The 19,659-nt window shown below is 40.2% G+C and overlaps 1 protein-coding gene across 3 annotated transcripts in view; it reads right to left on the bottom strand.

Moving 5' to 3' along the window:
• LOC124599481 (probable E3 ubiquitin-protein ligase MGRN1) overlaps nucleotides 1-19,659 on the bottom strand; it is a 168,909-nt gene that overhangs the window by 60,286 nt on the left and 88,964 nt on the right. The window contains exons 12-13 of one of the 3 annotated variants that reach the window (XM_047136082.1): nucleotides 7,146-7,303; nucleotides 849-921 (exon numbers count right to left, since the gene is read on the bottom strand). The exons of 1 other annotated variant lie outside the window; for it this stretch is intronic. In XM_047136082.1, the coding sequence (XP_046992038.1) occupies nucleotides 853-921; nucleotides 7,146-7,303 (227 nt within the window). In that variant the 3' untranslated portion in view covers nucleotides 849-852. The remainder of the gene's footprint in view (nucleotides 1-848; nucleotides 922-7,145; nucleotides 7,304-19,659) is intronic. One more of the 3 variants, XM_047136081.1, reaches the window with a different exon arrangement.

The following is a 19,659-nucleotide window of genomic DNA, read 5'->3' on the forward strand; positions in this document are numbered from 1 at the left end:
CACATGAGTATTTGAACTGCTCTCCAGCATTAATAAGATTAGCCCACCAGCAAGACAGTAAGAACAACAGATACTTTTTCATTTTTATTTGTTCTCCTTCTGTCCCCTTCTCACACCTTACTGTTTTCTTCACTTTCATAATGTTTCTCATTTGCGCCACAGCATGAACTCATGCATATGCAAACAAGTGACAAACTAGCCAAAAACAACTCAAACATTTCAAATAGCATATTACACACACCCAGAGATATGTAGCTCATGCTTTCAAATGTCAGCCAGGATGAAGTCCAAGGGAATGGATATGATGCAACAGTGCAAGATATTGTAGTGGATCCAGTGTCTACATTTCATGAACTTTAATAAGTAACATAGAAACAAGTTTATGCTGTTGATAGTTCGAAATGCAAAAATTGATCCAAAGAAACAACATCTTGAACTACACAATAACATATTTCAGCTGAATATCAGTCATTAAATTAAAAAAAATCATCTGGTAACAAAAGAGTAGTGTGGATCCACTACATTTTTAGGAAAAATAAGGAACTGTAATTCATTACTATGTATTTGTGTTAGCTGTCCAGAATGACATGATTGGGAATGGATTGCATTAGTCTGTGACAGAAAAGGAAACAAAAACACAGTTGTGAAAAACAAGATACACACACACACCATGCTGTAAGCAACATATCAGTTTACATTCAGGACATATTTTGAGGTTCAGCATTAAAATGAGGAGCACACAGAAATATTTCACTGGGAAAGCATGTGTGCATCAACATACAGGAAAACAAACATTAGGAGGAATAAAATAATCATTAATCAAGCAGAAATCTGCACATACTTCTCACCCTGTTAACAACTGACATTTGGCAGGTTCGTCTCAGGCCAGTAGTCTGATGACCCTGCATTGAATAAGTGTACCTAGAAGTTTTAATGATGGTTGTTAGGTGGTCCACAACAATACTAAATAATATGAGTAGAAGTGATAGGCTGTTTGTGTCTGAACATGGATGTATTTCACCAACTGTGAAAAACCAGCCGTGGACTGTACCAATATTTACAAATTTTATCATATAGTAAAAATAGGTATTCCACCAACTATGAAAAACCATAAGAGAACATCACCAATATTTATAAATCTTATCGTATGGTAAAAAAAGTTATTTTTTTAATGTATGAAGATAAAATTTTCTTCACATGCAAATGTCTTCCTAATCGTACATTAAAAAGGGTTAGTAACAATAGCTTTCCCTCTACAGTTTGCCACTGTAAAACCTTCTCACAAGAAGCATTAACAATATACATGCAATAACTGCAAATCCTAAGAAGAATACAGATACTGGTTTGAACAAAGACAAACCCTCATCATATGGAGAAAATGTTGAGAAATAGATATCAACATAAACACGAATCCAAACAGTGTAGCTAAACTTTTAAACAGCTGCAACTACCCACACCTGCACCACTGGCAAGACGTCTATGTTCTCTTTGCTATCCCTCACTCCCCTCCAATTTGCTGTTCTTGTCCGTCATTTCTTTCATGTTTATCAAGGCAGTACAAGACAACAGCTCATACCAATTAATACAAGTCTTTTCACAATGAAAATAGGTCTCCCACCTCTCTCCCCCCCCTCTCTCCCTGTGTGTGTGTGTGTGTGTGTGGGGGGGGGGGGGGGGGGGGGCGGGCCGCGCTCGTGCACGCACGCAAGTTCGTTCGCCTATGTGTGTGTTGTGGGGGCGGGGGGTGGTAGAGGTGGAGGAAAGATGGGGAAGGGTGGACAGCAATAGGGAGAGAGTAGGAGGGGAAGAGAGGAGGAGGAGAAGGAACAGAGTGGAGGGAGGAGAGAATGGGAACATATAGGGTATTGATGTGCACAGTGTGGGTGTGCTATATTTGTGCACTGCACATATTCAAAAGTCAAGCCACAGTGTTCAACTTTGTTTTTATGTTGCTACTCACTGCACATACTTTGTTGTTGCTTATTGCCTTTACTCATATCATTAACAATAAAAAGAATACAGATTTTGTCTAATAAAAGAAAAAAATGCCTTTTCATGGATTATTTACACAGTTTAATTAATATTAACTGGATCTGTGGAATCAAACAATGGAAAATCCAGGATGGAATAATGACAATTTTTTGAAAAGGATACTCACCATACAGAGGAGATATTGAGTCACGGCACAACAAAAAGACTCCTAAATATGTGAGCTTCCAGCCCAAAGGCCTTCTTCTAAAGCAGATAACACATACACAGACACACAAGCACAACTCATACACAGGTGACCACTGTCTCTGACCACTGAGGCTGGACCGAGGACCAGATGTCTGGTCTCTGTGGTCAGAGACAGTGGCCATGTGTGGGTGAGTTGTGCTTGTGCTTGTGCTTGTGCGTGTGTTGCAGGTACACAGTTATAACCCAATAGAAATAAGGACACAATGATTAGACACACAGAGACAATCCTACATAGCAGACTGTTGTAGCATAAAAAAAAATCTTGGAAACTCAGTAGCATGCCATTAATAAAATAATTCAACAACAGGACTACCACAGCAGAAGACATGAAATTATGATGAATACATTGCACCTTCTCTCAGACAAAAACAATCGCAACTGGCATGTATATACGAATACTTTAAGTTGACTTTCTCTGTGGAAACAGGATTAGAACAGAAAGAGAGTAAAAATAGGAGCAGCAAAACTGAGTTTCCTGTATAAGTACTAAATTAATGATGGATATCCCCATTAAAATTTAATTACAAAACTGATTACTTGCAAATTTTTCATTAAACCACTGATTATGCTTTTATGCAAAAAAGGGTGAATATAAAGGATCAATCAAGCAGTTACAAGGTGACAGTTTTCCCAACTGTATCGATTCAATAGTAGTTCACTGGGATTGCAAAACCAGTATTGTATCAAAATGGTTGTTCACTTTAAATTCTAAGCTTTGAATCGTTTGAACTTAGCTTATCAGTTTAACTATGGTTACTCATGGCAGAAGTCAGTTACTATGTAACAGTTATGTACCTGTAATCTTTACCTTGGAAAATTTATTGGTAAGAATAGTTCATTCTGTTACACTGCAAGAGCAGAAGTAACTTCTTGCGCTGGAAAGCCCATGCAAATACAAAAGTCAATTGTCATAACTTGTAGGAAGGATTTGAAAATATGTCATATTAATAATTATGTATTTGCAAGCTGCTTTTTGATGGCAGCATATTTCGTCAGATTAATTTCGGGCATTCACCCATCATCGGCAGTATCTTACATGTACTGCTTTTTAGCATATGCCAAAGACTATTTTTCATAATAATCATATAATAATATGATTATATGATTTATATATGCCTGTATGAATATAGAAAGTCTGTTCAAAGAGTTCTGGAACATTCATAATTTTGCACCGGTGGTGCGTTAGAGCAAAGTGCAGTTGGCATCCCTGCACATGCTTTTGTTTAATGTGTAAGTGCCAGAAATTTCATTGTTGTTGTTGTGTGTCTGTTAGTTATTGTTATGTGCTGTATTAAGTAGAATGTTGTGTCACACAGTTTGCAAATTTCGAGATGGCAGAGTTAAAAGAGCAATACGTCTGCATTACGTTTTGCGTTAAACTGAAGAAAACATTTACAGAGACACTTTAAATGATGCAGGAAGCCTACAGTGATAAACGCTTAAGCTGTATTCAGTGTCATGAGTGGTTCACATAGTTTAAGAATGGCCAGACAGAAGTTAAAGATGATCATTGCTCAGGATGCCCTTCGACGTCTACTGATGACGCTCATGTCAGCAATGTCAATGAAATTGTGCATGCCAAGTTTGTCCCATAGCTCATGAGTCAAGGCCAAAAAGACCTTTGCCTCACAATCTGTGAAGGGCTTTTGGATCATGCAAATGAGAGCGAGATGTTCCTTAAGAGAATCATAACTGGTGATGAGACATAAGCCTATGGTTATGATATTGAGACTGAGGTTCAATCTTCACAATGGGTCAGGAAGGGCTCTCCAAGACCAAAAAAAGCTTGTCAGATCAGGTAAAATGTTAAAGCTGTGCTGATTGTTTTCTTTGACTTTGAAGGACTAGATCATCATGAATTGTGCCACAGGCACAAACTGTTAAGCAATGGTACTAATGCAAAGTGTTGTGACGCCTGTGCAAAAAGGCGAGAAGGAAACGGCCACAAACATTGCGAGACAATTCAGGACGCACCCATACATTCATCCCCGTTGGTGTGTGATGACCGCACAAAAAACAAAATCATTGTGTTACCTCACTCTTCATACTCTTTGAAAACTCTGTTGAAAGGACAAAGATTTGCAACGATAGATCAGATAAAAGAAAATTCACAGACAGCATTTCACGCGATCCAGCAAGAGCCATACCAAGACTGCTTCTGGAAGTGAAAATGGTGTTGGGAATGATGTATCAATTGTGGATGGGCGTTTTTCAAAGGAGACCATGCACAATGAGTAAAAGGTATGTGCAGCAAAAATTTGTGGACAAAGTTCCAGAATTTTTTTAACAGGCCTGCAATCAAGAAAACATTTTTATGAGGATATGTAGTTGCCAAAGGCAATTGATGTACAGCAATTGCCAATGACAACTACATATTCTCATAAAAATTTCTTGTACTGATTGCATGAATACGCTTACTTTAATCATATTATTATATGCTTACGATGACACATTATCTTTGGCATACACAAAATAGCAGTATATACAAGACACTGCCAATGAAAAACTACCACCAAAAAGCAGCTTATGTCAGCTATATAATTATTAACATGACATTTTTGTACTTTTTCTCCAAGCTGCAGAGCACCAACGACATTCTGGTAGGATCATGAGTTATACACAAAATGTGGGTCTATAGTTAGACTGTCATCCAGTTAACAATGTACAATTGCATAACAGTGATCTGATACTTCTCTTGAAATAATTTAAAACATTCCAAATATACACTGTTAGAACACAGGGTTAGCCTTAACTATGTTGTGCCAGATATGAAATCTAACTTAAGTTTAATTAAACGATAATCAAATTTCGTGAATGGCATGTAAACACATCTATGAAGAAAAAATCTACTTGTGAAAGGTCTCTTTACAGTATAGCTAACTCTTTTATTTTTAATAAGTTACAATTTACTTTAGATAGTAGTATTCTGCTCACAATCATTTAAACTAAACTTTGTAATCACAGTCAGCAAGGCTTCACATCCATGAGAAAAATATTTTCACTTGCTCTCAGAAACAATGAGCAACTGTCACTAGCAGTGTGGAGTGCCTTTACTGAAATAAGTTTCTCACATAATGATGAGGGGTAAGACCTGACATAAACAGTTACAGCAAAGAAATGATAGTAACTGGAAAGGTCCAAGTATAAACAAATGACAGTAATTGGAAAGGAGCACCTATAAATAAATAAATCACTCACACTTTGATGTGAAGTTGGGTAATAGCATTTTAAAGATAAAATTTGTGAATGACTACAAGCTGGTGAAAGTGTGTGGAATTATTTGACATCAAAATTGTATTTCAGTTAATTGTCGGTAGTCAAAGTACTCAGTTACTCTCTGTGTGTGTATGAGTGTGTGTGTTGTGTGTGTGTTGTGTGTGTGTGGATGTGTGCATGAACGCGCGCGCGCGCACACACACACACACACACACACACACACACACACACACACTTCCACAACAGATGTACCAGCACAGTGGGCACGTATAACGGCAGTGCCTGCTCATGTGCTGATTCTTGTTAGGATTACCACTGAGCAGTGGATAAGAGCATTTAAACAAAGAGGCGTTGCCTTCAGTGTAACTAATGAACTTGCATTTCAGCTGTCTAACTGAGTGCAGTCATTTATGTAAACAACTGTATCTGGCTGGACACCTCCGAGCAACACAAACAACTGATTCACTGGGAAAGATTAAGATCATGCATGTACAAAAGGCGTGTTACAATGTGTTTGTTGGTGTGTGTGTGTGTGTGTGTGTGTGTGTGTGTGTGTGTGTGTGAGAGAGAGAGAGAGAGAGAGAGAGAGAGAGAGAGAGAGAGAGAGAGAGAGAAACTGATAATAAGGTAACCTTGAAAAGATTGTATAAATAATTACCGTGAATAGCTGCTAGATCAATGAGATAATTGCTACTTATTTAAGCTTCTCATTTGGGCTCTAAGACAGAGTGTATTCTGTTCCACTACAGACAAAGGTCATTTAAGCTTCTTATTTAGGCTCCCAAGGCTCAGTGTATTCTGTTCCACTACAAGCAAAAGGTGATTGTCAGGAATGTAAGCCAGAATGTCTGTATCAGTGGCGCTAGATCCCTACCAGTAAACCACAGAGGCGACATGTATCACTGACGAAGGTTACTTCTACTTCAGGGTAGGCAAACCATGTGTACAGCCACAAACACAAAAGCACAACAAATTATTATATGGCCTTCAGAACCTGTTATACCTCTAAATAGTGATAGCAAAATTTTTATGTGAATCTGAAAGATAACCAGCCCTGTCTAAGAGGCTGTTTTCAAAATCACCAAGTATCGTTACTACATTCCCCAAAGAAATACATGTGTACAAAAATTACATAAAAACAGAAATACAGAATCAACTTGCAGTTATGCAAGGTACATTATGTGATAGCGTAGATTTTCCCGGCGTATCAAATACTGATGATTTTCACGGGTTTACAGCCGGGTTACATCGTCCTGACGACAACACGATATTTCGGCGGACCATCTGGCCGCCATCTTCAGGTGAGATTGAGTGCACAATCCCACCGGAACTGAAGAGACCTCAGATTCGGTGACTCCTTTGTACAGCGGGTACCCGCTGTATAAAGGAGTCGCCAAATCTGAGGTCTCTTCAGTTCCGGCGTGATTGTACACTCAATCTCACCTGAAGATGGCGGCCAGATGGTCCGCCGAAATATCGTGTTGTCGTCAGGACGATGGAACCCGGCTGCAAGCCCGTGAAAATCATCAAGGTACATTATTATTGTTACAGTACTACACAGTTACCAGTTTTACATTTCATGTACCTAAATTTGTAAATTCAAGTAATTGTACTGTGAAACCAATTACATTCTATCTCCCTGCCCCCTTTCCCACTCTAGCAACACTGTTGCTCTGTATAAGATGGCTTACCTTTTCTGAATGCAAAGGACTGAGTATTGTTGTTGCTGGGTCTTCTGGTGTGTAATAGTCTGAATCTTCACCACCACCACCACCACCACCACCACTACCAGTACCAGCAACTACACATCCATCCATATCAGTGGGCAGAGCAGCATCACTTACAAAACCTTAAACATGTATGCAAGCTGAATACAGATTCAGAACATTTGAACAAATATTTAACACTCGCCATTCAAACAAGAAAACTGTTAAATGTGGCATAGCTATGAGAACAAATGAAAAAAAACTGATGCCTAAAATCTAAACCATACAACTGCAGCCTCTTATTAATTTTTAAGCTTTTTTGTTGATTTATATATTTATTCATCAATACCATATATTTCTTGAAAGTTGTTGCTAAGAAAAATGGTCAGTACTATGACCAATTATATTATTTGTTTAAGAAAATTTTGCAACCACAAAGAATTCGTTTTAGTTATATAAATAAAAGAAAATTTACATGGGCTTCAGATATTGGACAGCGTGGATTGCACAGCACGCCATACTCCAGAACCTGTTATTTTAGTGATACAATAGCACATTCTTACAATAAAGGAAGAGCTGTATTTTGACATATCATATTTCTCATTAAATTTTTAATCCATAGATTGCCTTGTTATGTCAAAAAACTAAAATCAACTTCCATTACAGACAAGTACTGTGTTCTTATGCTTTATACATAGAGACTACCACCATCTCACCACATTTAAAGACACCTGCCTCCTAAAAAATTTCCCTGGATAAAAATATTTTAATGGCTTAATATGCCTTTCCTAAATAAAGCACTGAATTGCACATATAAACTTCCACTTACGCTACCATGCCAAAATAACTGTACATAAAAAATTACACCATACGAACAACCAAACAAGAAATGTCACTGTGAGACAAGAACATATAGTCATGAATGTTATCATTCTGCTAACATATCATATTTCCAGATTGTCATTTTCACAACTACAATTTATCTGGAGAAACTCATGCGAATATAGTCACAGTGCTGCAAGACTGTACTATTTACTGAAACAAACTATTGTGTGTACATCCTATGCATATATAATAAATGATGACTCAGGTAAATTGAAGTTCAAGGAGTCTGAAAGAATTACAGAAGATATTTCTATCAGCGACATACGAAGTTTCAAACTCCCACACCTGAAACCACTAGAAGCAAACATTCTCACCAACAAACCTTGTTGAAGATACCAATTTGGTAAAACACCGTGTCTTGCTGTGTGTAGAAGTCTGTAACAGCCTGCTGCACATCCTCGTCCATCAGGAATCACTGACCTACGAAGGTCTTTTTTAGGGGCCTGAATGCATGCTAATCACATGGGTAAAGATCAGAACTATAGGACGGCACACAAGTGTCTCCCTCGTGCGTTGGTGTAACTTCTGCGTTACGACATTTGTGACAGGTGAGTGTTTTCTGTCAAATCGCGACCAGCATAGAACTTGGCACACCATTCCACAATGGTGGTTTTCAACACATGCTGTTCCATACGCTTTCTTCATTCTCTGATGGATATCTACTGGTGTTTGTTCTTTGGCAGCCCAAACAAGAAAACAAAATGTTGGTCCTGTTTTGAGCACATTTGGTAATAATGTCACCAAAGTTCACAGTTCTGCATTTACCGCACACACATATGCTACAGCAATGCCCTCAAACTGGAACTTTTTTGATTACTCCTTATACTTCAGCTCCAGAAACTGTGATACATACATTTGTGAAAAAAAGAAAGGACAGACAACCACTCACTATCAGTTGATTTAAGTAAAGGTTATTCACATGAGAGTGGAGGGGGAGGGAGGAGGAGAGACGAGGGAGGGAGGGAGGGAGGGAGAGAGGGAGGGAGGGAGATTCCAGGGAAGTGGGAGTACAAAGTGTTCACATGTGAGGAAGAGGGTGATGGAGGAATCCAAATAGCATGGATACCGTGGCAACTCTTAAAGGTATTGGTGGTATGGTGTTCAGCTGATTCAGAAACTAGATGGTTGATTTTGTGGTTTAAAGGCTGGGTGACGCTCATACATGTGGGTAGAGAGTCGGTTAGTCATGTCCACACAGAAAGTTGCACAGTAATTGCAGCACAATCAGAATAAGGTGCAGCTGCTGCCATACTAGTATATCTTTAACTGTTACCAGAATGCAATAGGGGGTAGCAGACAAATCTTACGGGACAGGACTCGCATCTAGGTTGTTGATAAGGATCATCCACATAAGGATCTTCTGGGATTCAAGGAAGCCAATGGAAATCATTTTATGGTAGATTCAATTAGTGGTGATGATGGGTTCAACCACAATGAAGTGTGGAATCCAACACTGTGAATAGTTACCTGTCACAGGAATGGTGCTGCCCCTCTATTGACCAGAATTTGCGACACAACATCCTACAAAGAGGGTACCTTTGTAGCATATATCTGTAGCCCTCGTGCCGTTTCTTCCACTATGATTTTCCCTGTACATATGCATGATTGGCTCACACTCCAGTATATAAGGTAAATGGGAGTATTTTACCATCAGACTTTACAGCTAGCTCCAAAGATGGCTGAACAATTTACTGCCAAAATATGAGCAGAAGGCGAAGTTTGGTTAGATTTGAATTCTTGCAGCTTTATGGAACCAAATAACACTGCTTTGGACGATGAGTGTAGGTATCTGGGTAGGATAACAAATGTTGCTCCAAGGATTTGTTTGATGATTTGGCTTTCAAAGGTGACATGCTTATGAGTCAATGTGTTGCTATTCAAAAGCATTAGGGGGGAGGTGGTAGTTTTGGTGCCTAGAGGACAATGGTCCACATAATATCCCATGGTAGCAATTTCACGGGAGTAGGAGCATGGCTGTACAGGGACATAGAATTTACACTGGCAAGCAAGGAATCTGGTGGCAACAGGACAAAAAAATTTGAAAGACAGTACAGGAAGTGATTAACGTCTTAGATTTCAGAAGGGTGATTGCAGACAATTTGTTTGAGACAACGGTCAACATGTTCTTAACAGTGCAGAATAAAGATATAAATTGAGACTATAGCAAATGAAAGAAACAGTGTTGTTATTGTTCATGATATATACTGGATGTCTATCCTGCGAGTCATCAAGCACATTTTCTCAAGTATTTCAGCAGATATTTACAATTTTGGTTTTGCATTTTGTAGTTGGAGTCACCTCAAACAAATATTGCTCATCACCTCTTCATGTGATGCCCAGAGTCAACAGATAGTGTCATTTTGTTTCCCATTACAAACAAAATAATTTTTAAATTGGAATTTTACATGCCCATTTGATAGAAAACTTCCAAATTAATCTAGTCTGAAATTCATTTCATCAATATGTATTAACAGGGTCAGTAAAACATGAAGAATAACCAGTGCTCCAGCAGCAATTCAGTAGGGCTGCAAGCTTGACTGCAGAAGTCAGTGCGGGTCAGGACAGTGCTTTTGCTGCTAGAATACTGGTTATTCTTCGAATTTTACTGTCCCTTCAATACATATCAGTAAAATGAATATCAGATTAAACTAATATGGGACTGCTCTATTGAATGGGCACATAAACTCCCACTTTAAAAATCATAAAGACGTAGAATGACCAATCACTTCTTGATACATGTTTCTTGATTAAGCACAGAAAACAGTATCAACCTCACAAAATATTTTGGAGAATGGATACAGAGTCAACTTAAGTTATTGTAATACCAGACTGAGATTCGCTAGAACAACTACAATGAAATGCAATTCATAAACGGCAGAGATAGTAATATAAAATCCTCATTAAATATCACTTGCCACGCTTAATAATGGAAATTAGTGAAGTGTGAGATTGACACAAAGTTGTTCCTCATAGCCCATTAATGATGTTTCAAGAGAGGTGTTGTACATCATGAAGAGATATCCTTTAAAACCCCAGGAGGGTTATGTTCCAGAAACAGTCAGGTGACATATTATTTTCTCCTGTATACATTTTGTGGTGTGACCATCACGGTAAAATTGTAGAAATCCAAGTTCACACCTAGAGTTTTACTGACATTCATTCTTCTCATGCACTATTTGTGAATGGAACAGAAAAAACAGTAATGACAGTGGTACCTGATGTATTCTTACACACACACACACACACACACACACACACACACACACACACACACAAATCATACATAAGGTGGATCAGTAGCGAAACAGTGAAGTTGGGGCTGGGGCAGCAGGTAAATGGCTGTTGTATGGGGGTGGGAGAGGTGCTGCTGATGTTAGGATGGAGACAGGGTCAGGGGACGAAAACAATATTCTGAGAAGCTACTGAGTTATGCTCAATTTTTAGGATAGGATCACAATGGTAATATTTGTAAGCAGAGATTTCTGGAAAGCTAGTGGAGACCACTGGTCACATAATCACTATGGTTAATGATGGTGTGATGGTAGTGAAGTACAGTATGTGGAAAGATTGCTGTGAATTCAATGACTGTGATCTTGGGATCACTAGGAAGTGATATGAGAAAGGAGGGTGACAACAGGTTGGAGGTGAGGAATTCCTAGATGATAAGTGCAATGTGTGTGTGTGTGTGTGTGTGTGTGTGTGTGTGTGTGTGTGTGAGGGGGGGGGGGGGGGGTACCAGTGATGGAGGTAGGTCAGAACTGTTTGAGATATTGTTTAATGTGTGTTATTGGTTGGCTATGCTCTGTAGGATGAATAATGAAGAAATACTTGCACTGAAGGCAAAGAACAACAGAAAGCACATTCTTAACAAGTCTAGCCCAGAGCAGGCCTTTCGAGACAGACTTCTTCAGTAATTAGGTTCTTTTGGGCATACGTCAACACCAGTGTTGAGAGAATCTGATAACAGTTTTCAGTAATAATGCATCTTATGGAGGGTGAAGAAAGTTTCTGGGGATGTGAGAGGCAGAAGAGAGCAGTAAGATAGAAATCAGGAGATTGTGGGATGATGGATAGAGTGATGCATCTTTTTATGCATTGTTGTCCCCTCAGGGAAGAGTAAGAAATAACTAGGCTCATAGTGTTCCCTCATATGGCATTAAGAATGTTATTTCAGCTGCTGGAGAACAAGGACCTCTCTCTCTCAGAGATGTGATGCAGGAACTTAATACCACGGGGAAAGAATTCTGCTAAAGAAATATGGAGTTAAATAAGACCTGGACAAAAAATTGTGTCATTATGTAATACTAGAGTAGTTAGGGATGTGGACTGACGGAATCAAAAAAGTCAAAATCTTTGTTAAAGAATGGGTAGCATCCAATGACTATAAATTTTTATGGTAAACTGTATACTTTTACAGTAAAGTACAACTCACTGAATAGTAAAGGCACTGAATTTTTGATACACACACAAATATGATTGAAAACTCTGCTACCTTTCAGATGAATCCTTTTGAAGCTACAGTACACACACACACACACACACACACACACACACACACACACACACACACAAGAGAGAGAGAGAGAGAGAGAGAGAGAGAGAGAGAGAGAGAGAGCAACATTTTACCAGCTGACAGTGTATTTAGATGTCAAGAAGTTGTGTGTGTGTGTGTGTGTGTGTGTGTGTGCGTGGTGGTGGGTGGGTGGGGGGGAGGAGGGCAAAGACGCCTGTGCTTGTGTACATGAACATGCTTGTGTGCGTATGCTAACTTAAAAAAAGAATTTGTCCACCAAAGTTTTCAGTTCTCTAGATGACTCAATATCTCTAATATTCAGTCAATTGTTATATTTATTCCCAAATTACTTACATTTTACCACAACTTATCATTCCCAAATTTTATGGTAATTCCATTAGGAGGGATACAAAGTGGCAGGCAGGAGTTTGGGAAGAGTGTATGGGACTAGAGTTTTGATAGGATGAAGGTGAGTCTTCTGAACTGGGAGGTGTATAATAATTAGTGACTCTCATGAGAATGATATGACACTGGTCGTGAAAGAGGAAACGAATATGAAAAACCAGCAATGGAGTTAATTTCAAACGAACTGATAATCTAAATCTATCTAAATATACAAAAAGGACTCAAATTTGCAAGGTTGGGAGGGAAGGACAGAAGGTTAAAAAGAAATGTAAGTGATGTTTGTATTCACAGGAGAATTAAATGTGAAAATAAATAGATGGAAAATACAGGAGAAACAGATCCCAGTGATGAAACAAGAACTATGACAAAGGGTTCAAGATGATGCAGGATGGCAGCTGTTTGTGCAACTGGCTTTTAGAATATTGAGCAACCAAAGTTTACAACACTCTACCTGTGATAGGTGCAGCAGAGGAGGGTAAAGTTATAGAAGTGAAAAGGAAAAAAGAAGAAAGGAAGGAAGGAAGGCAAGCAGGAAGATTAGAGTCTAATGTCTCATTCACAATGAGATCATTAGAGATGGAAGAAACAAAGAAATTAAGATGTTTTGTTTACGTAATTCACTACAGTACTTCAATTACAAATAATGTTACACCATCTTATTTATAAACATAAAAAAAAATTTGAGTAATTTTGTTATTATGCCATAAAAAGTATAATGCAGCAAAGAAAACCCTAGAGCCAGCAGCTGCAGGAACTAACTAGGTCACATGACTCAGTACAGCCATGTTTCGGTATTTAAAAGAAAAACAGGAAAGTGCACACAATACATGCACTATTAAAGATATGGATAAATGTGGTTTGGGGCAGAAAATTCTGTGACATTATGGACAGTACAAAGGAATAACAACTTTGTGAGAACTTCACAGCTAATGTCTCCCCCAATTCGATTTCAAGGCTAACAAAAAAGCTCTGCCAAGGGAAAGGCACAGTGGTCAAACTGAATGATGATGAGTTCTAAGGTGCTAGGTTTCTTCACTCCAAAATCATTTGCCTGGTGGGACTTCGTTCAGGAGACAGCATCCTCAGAAGTTGGATGACATCAGTTTAAAACTCACTGAAATAACACTGAATATACACTCCTGGAAATGGAAAAAAGAACACATTGACACCGGTGTGTCAGACCCACCATACTTGCTCCGGACACTGCGAGAGGGCTGTACAAGCAATGATCACACGCACGGCACAGCGGACACACCAGGAACCGCGGTGTTGGCTGTCGAATGGCGCTAGCTGCACAGCATTTGTGCACCGCCGCCGTCAGTGTCAGCCAGTTTGCCATGGCATACGGAGCTCCATCGCAGTCTTTAACACTGGTAGCATGCCGCGACAGCGTGGACGTGAACCGTATGTGCAGTTGACGGACTTTGAGCGAGGACGTATAGTGGGCACGCGGGAGGCCGGGTGGACGTACCGCCGAATTGCTCAACACGTGGGGCGTGAGGTCTCCACAGTACATCGATGTTGTCGCCAGTGGTCGGCGGAAGGTGCACGTGCCCGTCGACCTGGGACCGGACCGCAGCGACGCACGGATGCACGCCAAGACCGTAGGATCCTACGCAGTGCCGTAGGGGACCGCACCGCCAGTTCCCAGCAAATTAGGGACACTGTTGCTCCTGGGGTATCGGCGAGGACCATTCGCAACCGTCTCCATGAAGCTGGGCTACGGTCCCGCATACCGTTAGGCCGTCTTCCCCTCACGCCCCAACATCGTGCAGCCCGCCTCCAGTGGTGTCGCGACAGGCGTGAATGGAGGGACGAATGGAGACGTGTCGTCTTCAGCGATGAGAGTCGCTTCTGCCTTGGTGCCAATGATGGTCGTATGCGTGGTTGGCGCCGTGCAGGTGAGCGCCACAATCAGGACTGCATACGACCGAGGCACACAGGGCCAACACCCGGCATCATGGTGTGGGGAGCGATCTCCTACACTGGCCGTACACCACTGGTGATCGTCGAGGGGACACTGAATAGTGCACGGTACATCCAAACCGTCATCAAACCCATCGTTCTACCATTCCTAGACCGGCAAGGGAACTTGCTGTTCCAACAGGACAATGCACGTCCGTATGTATCCCGTGCCACCCAACGTGCTCTAGAAGGTGTAAGTCAACTACCCTGGCCAGCAAGATCTCCGGATCTGTCCCCCATTGAGCATGTTTGGGACTGGATGAAGCGTCATCTCACGCGGTCTGCACGTCCAGCAAGAACGCTGGTCCAACTGAGGCGCCAGCTGGAAATGGCATGGCAAGCCGTTCCACAGGACTACATCCAGCATCTCTACGATCGTCTTCATGGGAGAATAGCAGCCTGCATTGCTGCGAAAGGTGGATATACACTGTACTAGTGCCGACATTGTGCATGCTCTGTTGCCTGTGTCTATGTGCCTGTGGTTCTGTCAGTGTGATCATGTGATGTATCTGACCCCAGGAATGTGTCAATAAAGTTTCCCCTTCCTGGGACAATGAATTCACGGTGTTCTTATTTCAATTTCTAGGAGTGTAGAAAAAGCATGGCAGCATAGTGCGTAAAGCTCCAGGCTTTCACACTGTGGGCCATGTTCTGATCCAGATCATATACGAATTTCAATTTTCTTTCCTCTTTTTCTTTACTTCCATCCTACTTTAATTTTTGGGAAGTGTATTCATTAAATTTGTTACAAAATAGATGATAAAGCAGTAAAATATTTTTTTATTTCTTTAATATGCAGCAGGTGTCTACAAATTTTTAATTACAAAGATGAGGTGACTTACCGAACGAAAGCGCTGGCAGGTCGATAGACACACAAACAAACACAAACATTCACACAAAATTCAAGCCTTCGCAACAAACTGTTGCCTCATCAGGAAAGAGAGAAGGAGAGGGAAAGACGAAAGGGTGTGGGTCCCAAGGGAGAGGGCAAGGAGCCACCCCAATCCTGGGAGCGGAAAGACCCACCCCAGGGGGAAAAAAGGACGGGTACACACTCGCGCACACACACACACACACACACATCCATCCATCCACACATACACAGACACAAGCAGACATATTTAAAGACAAAGAGTTTGGGCAGAGATGTCAGTCGAGGCAGAAGTGCAGAGGCAAAGATGTTGTTGAATGACAGGTGAGGTATGAGTGGCGGCAGCTTGAAATTAGCGGAGATTGAGGCCTGGTGGATAACGGGAAGAGAGGATATACTGAAGAGCAAGTTCCCATCTCCGGAGTTCGGATACGTTGGTGTTAGTGGGAAGTATCCAGATAACCCAGACGGTTATCCACCAGGCCTCAATCTCCGCTAATTTCAAGTTGCCGCCACTCATACCTCACCTGTCATTCAACAACATCTTTGCCTCTGCACTTCTGCCTCGACTGACATCTCTGCCCAAACTCTTTGTCTTTAAATATGTCTGCTTGTGTCTGTGTATGTGTGGATGGATGTGTGTGTGTGCGTGCGAGTGTGTACCCGTCCTTTTTTCCCCCTGGGATGGGTCTTTCCGCTCCCGGGATTGGGGTGGCTCCTTGCCCTCTCCCTTGGGACCCAAATCCTTTCGTCTTTCCCTCTCCTTCTCTCTTTCCTGATGAGGCAACAGTTTGTTGCGAAGGCTTGAATTTTGTGTGTATGTTTGTGTTTGTTTGTGTGTCTATCGACCTGCCAGCGCTTTCGTTCGGTAAGTCACCTCATCTTTGTTTTTATATATAATTTTTCCCACGTGGAATGTTTCCCTCTATTATATTGATATCATTAATTTTTAATTACATTATGATTTATAATTTCTAGAGTGATAGTCACCATAGGAACATTACTTAAAATAAGGGAAAGATTACTACTCAACCATAGCAGACTGATGCATGGAGCATAGACACACATAACTGGAAACAGCACCCACATTAGCTTTCAATCTCTTGGCCTTTCTCAATCAAAAGTACACACATTCACACATGTAACCACTTTTTTTAAATTTAATATGGAGCATCTGCATACAAATTTATTTATTATATTATGATTTATAATTTTTACAGTGAGGTAACCACCTACCTACAGCAGACTGATATGAGCAGTATAGACACATGTAACAGGAAACAGCATTCACACTGGCTTTTGAGATTTTGCTCTTTCTCTAGCAACAGTACACACATTCACACATACAACCACACAGACAGCCAAATGCGCACTCCCATGGTCACGGTGGGACTGAGGATTGATTTTCGATTACTGACAGCAATTGCCTGAGTTGATGGTGGGGGGGGGGGGGGGGGGTAGGGGGGTAGGGAAGGACAAAAGAAAGGGTAACGGGTAAAAGGCAGGTCTTTGCACTGATAAGTCTGCAGTTGAACAACAAGATGAATGGAGTACACTTTCACTTTCTTCACCTCCCCACCCCTTTCCCCCTCTTCCTCTTTCTTTAACTTTTTTTCACTCCGCCCTCTGCCACCCTCTGAACTCCTTTTGTCTTGCTGCATGGCCATGAAGTCATCTCTGCAAACACCTGCATCTTTCTCACTACCCCTTCTTATGGCCTTCCCTACCCTCTCCCCTCTTCTGTCAGCTCAGGCAACTGCCTTCAATAACCAAGTATCGACAAGTATCAGTGCACTTTTGGGCATGTGTGTTGTTGTGTGTGTGAAATTCCGTACTTTTGCCAGGAAAAGAGCAAGAGCTTGAAAGCTTGGGTGAATACTATTTCCTGTTACATGTCTCAACAAACAGTCCACTATAGGTTTTTTACCTATTGCTCCATTAAGGAAGTTTCAATATTGTTATTCAAAGAAACGTTAGTAACATAAATTGTTCTTGTGTATTGAACAATGTATGATGGACACTTTGCCACAGTGACATTTATTTTTCAATAAATTTAAAGGGAAACTTATGTCATGAACTTCCTGTAATATCATTTTTTTTCTTCGCTGCTACAAATCAGCGTATACCCTAAGTTAACCAGCATTTTGCACTACTAGCTGCTCCAGGCAAAAGATGTGCTTTGTTGGTTCTGCAAATTTTCATAATTTTGACTGAGGTAAAATGACACCCAAGTGTTCACCTCTGGCACGTCTGTGTATAAGTTGTCACATAATCAGTTAACTGTAAGTAAAAAATTCGTGCAATTTTCCTTTTTATTTACATGTAAAAACCAACTTTGGAATTTTCCTTTGTATGAGATCATGTGTGCCAGATTTGTGTACTGATTTGAAATTCTAAATTCACATATTTTATTGTTTGTGTCACTTCAACATAATCTTTCATTATTTGTATCAATAGTTGTTTGTACAGTGATAAACTGTGATATTTCAAACATTTGTGAGTACTGCGATAAACTTGTACTGTTATTGTCAACTGTAGGCTAAAACTTATTTGTGTTCTTTTACAATTTTTGAGAACAGTAAGCCTACCCTCATTGAAAACAATCATTTGCTAATTTCATTCTATAACTACATGAGAAATAGGTTATTTCTGAGAATTTTTGGACTCAAAACTATATTTTTGAAAATTTTCATAATTTTTTTTAAGTTACAGAAGTTGTAAATAATTTATTTCATAGCAAATCAGCATCTGTAAATGATAATTACTGCCAAAGAATAGATCATCATGAATTTTGGCATATATGAATGCAAATACACAAATACTTTTGAGAATTTTCACAGGTTATCATTGTCCTGTGCATAAACTAATCTGTAGTATTAAACTGACATTCGTGGTTTAGTTACTGTATCAGATATCGTAATGAGCATATTGCATTACATTAACTTTTCTTTTCAAGAGGAGCATGTACTATCTATATTTATCGTAAATTTTCAAGTTAACTTCAGAAAGTTTTAGGAAACCAGTAATTTTTGCCATATGTTTTTCTGCTGTCTTAATAGAAATCTTGTTTTGTGTTTTTTTGCTTCAATTCTTATGAGGAATTAGTAATTTTTTAGCTCAACTGATTAAAATATAGTCAGCAGGCTTAGTTTAATGTTCACTGCTCTTTAAAACACTGCAGCAGTCACAATGCTGCCACAATGTGAATGCTGTTCTTGAACATGGGGTTAGTCAGCTGATATTCATAAGCAGCTGGAAGTTGCCCTGACTACTGTCAAACTATTGGTAGCTGCTGCGAATCGCTTTGTTGGAAGAGCTCCTGAGAATCATGTACCTGCAATACCAAAGGTTATTCTCTCCTGTGGATTCTGTCTCCTCTGGGGGAAGTATGGGACCTGTCATTACTCATCCACTTGACTGCAAGTGGCATGTCAATGGTAAATCTTGTCGTCCTGTACAGGTTAGACAAGCACCAGGGAGGACTCAGGTTGTTATATGGATCCCCCCAAAAACAACAATTTCAAGGTGATGTCTTTTACTGAAACGGAAACTGAGCGAGAGAGATCACTTCACCTGTTTTGGGGAAACCTGCTTAGTCTCATGCCAAGAGGAAGGAAACGCAAAAGAATATGGACCTACTAATCGTTGGCAGCTCAAACAAACAATGAATAATAGTACCCCTTACGGCAAAGGCAGCAAGGGACAGGAAGGGACAACAGGTGTACTCAGTGTGTATGCTTGGAGGCCTCATTCATGCTGAAGAAACTATTTCGGCAGCCACTGAGGGAACACGGTGCAACTCTGCTGGTTATGATGAACACTGGAACGAATTATGCCTGTCATCTGGACTCTGAGGTCAT

This window comes from Schistocerca americana, chromosome 1 (genome assembly GCF_021461395.2).
Source record: "Schistocerca americana isolate TAMUIC-IGC-003095 chromosome 1, iqSchAmer2.1, whole genome shotgun sequence".
In the NCBI taxonomy this organism is placed as follows: Eukaryota; Metazoa; Arthropoda; class Insecta; order Orthoptera; family Acrididae; genus Schistocerca; species Schistocerca americana.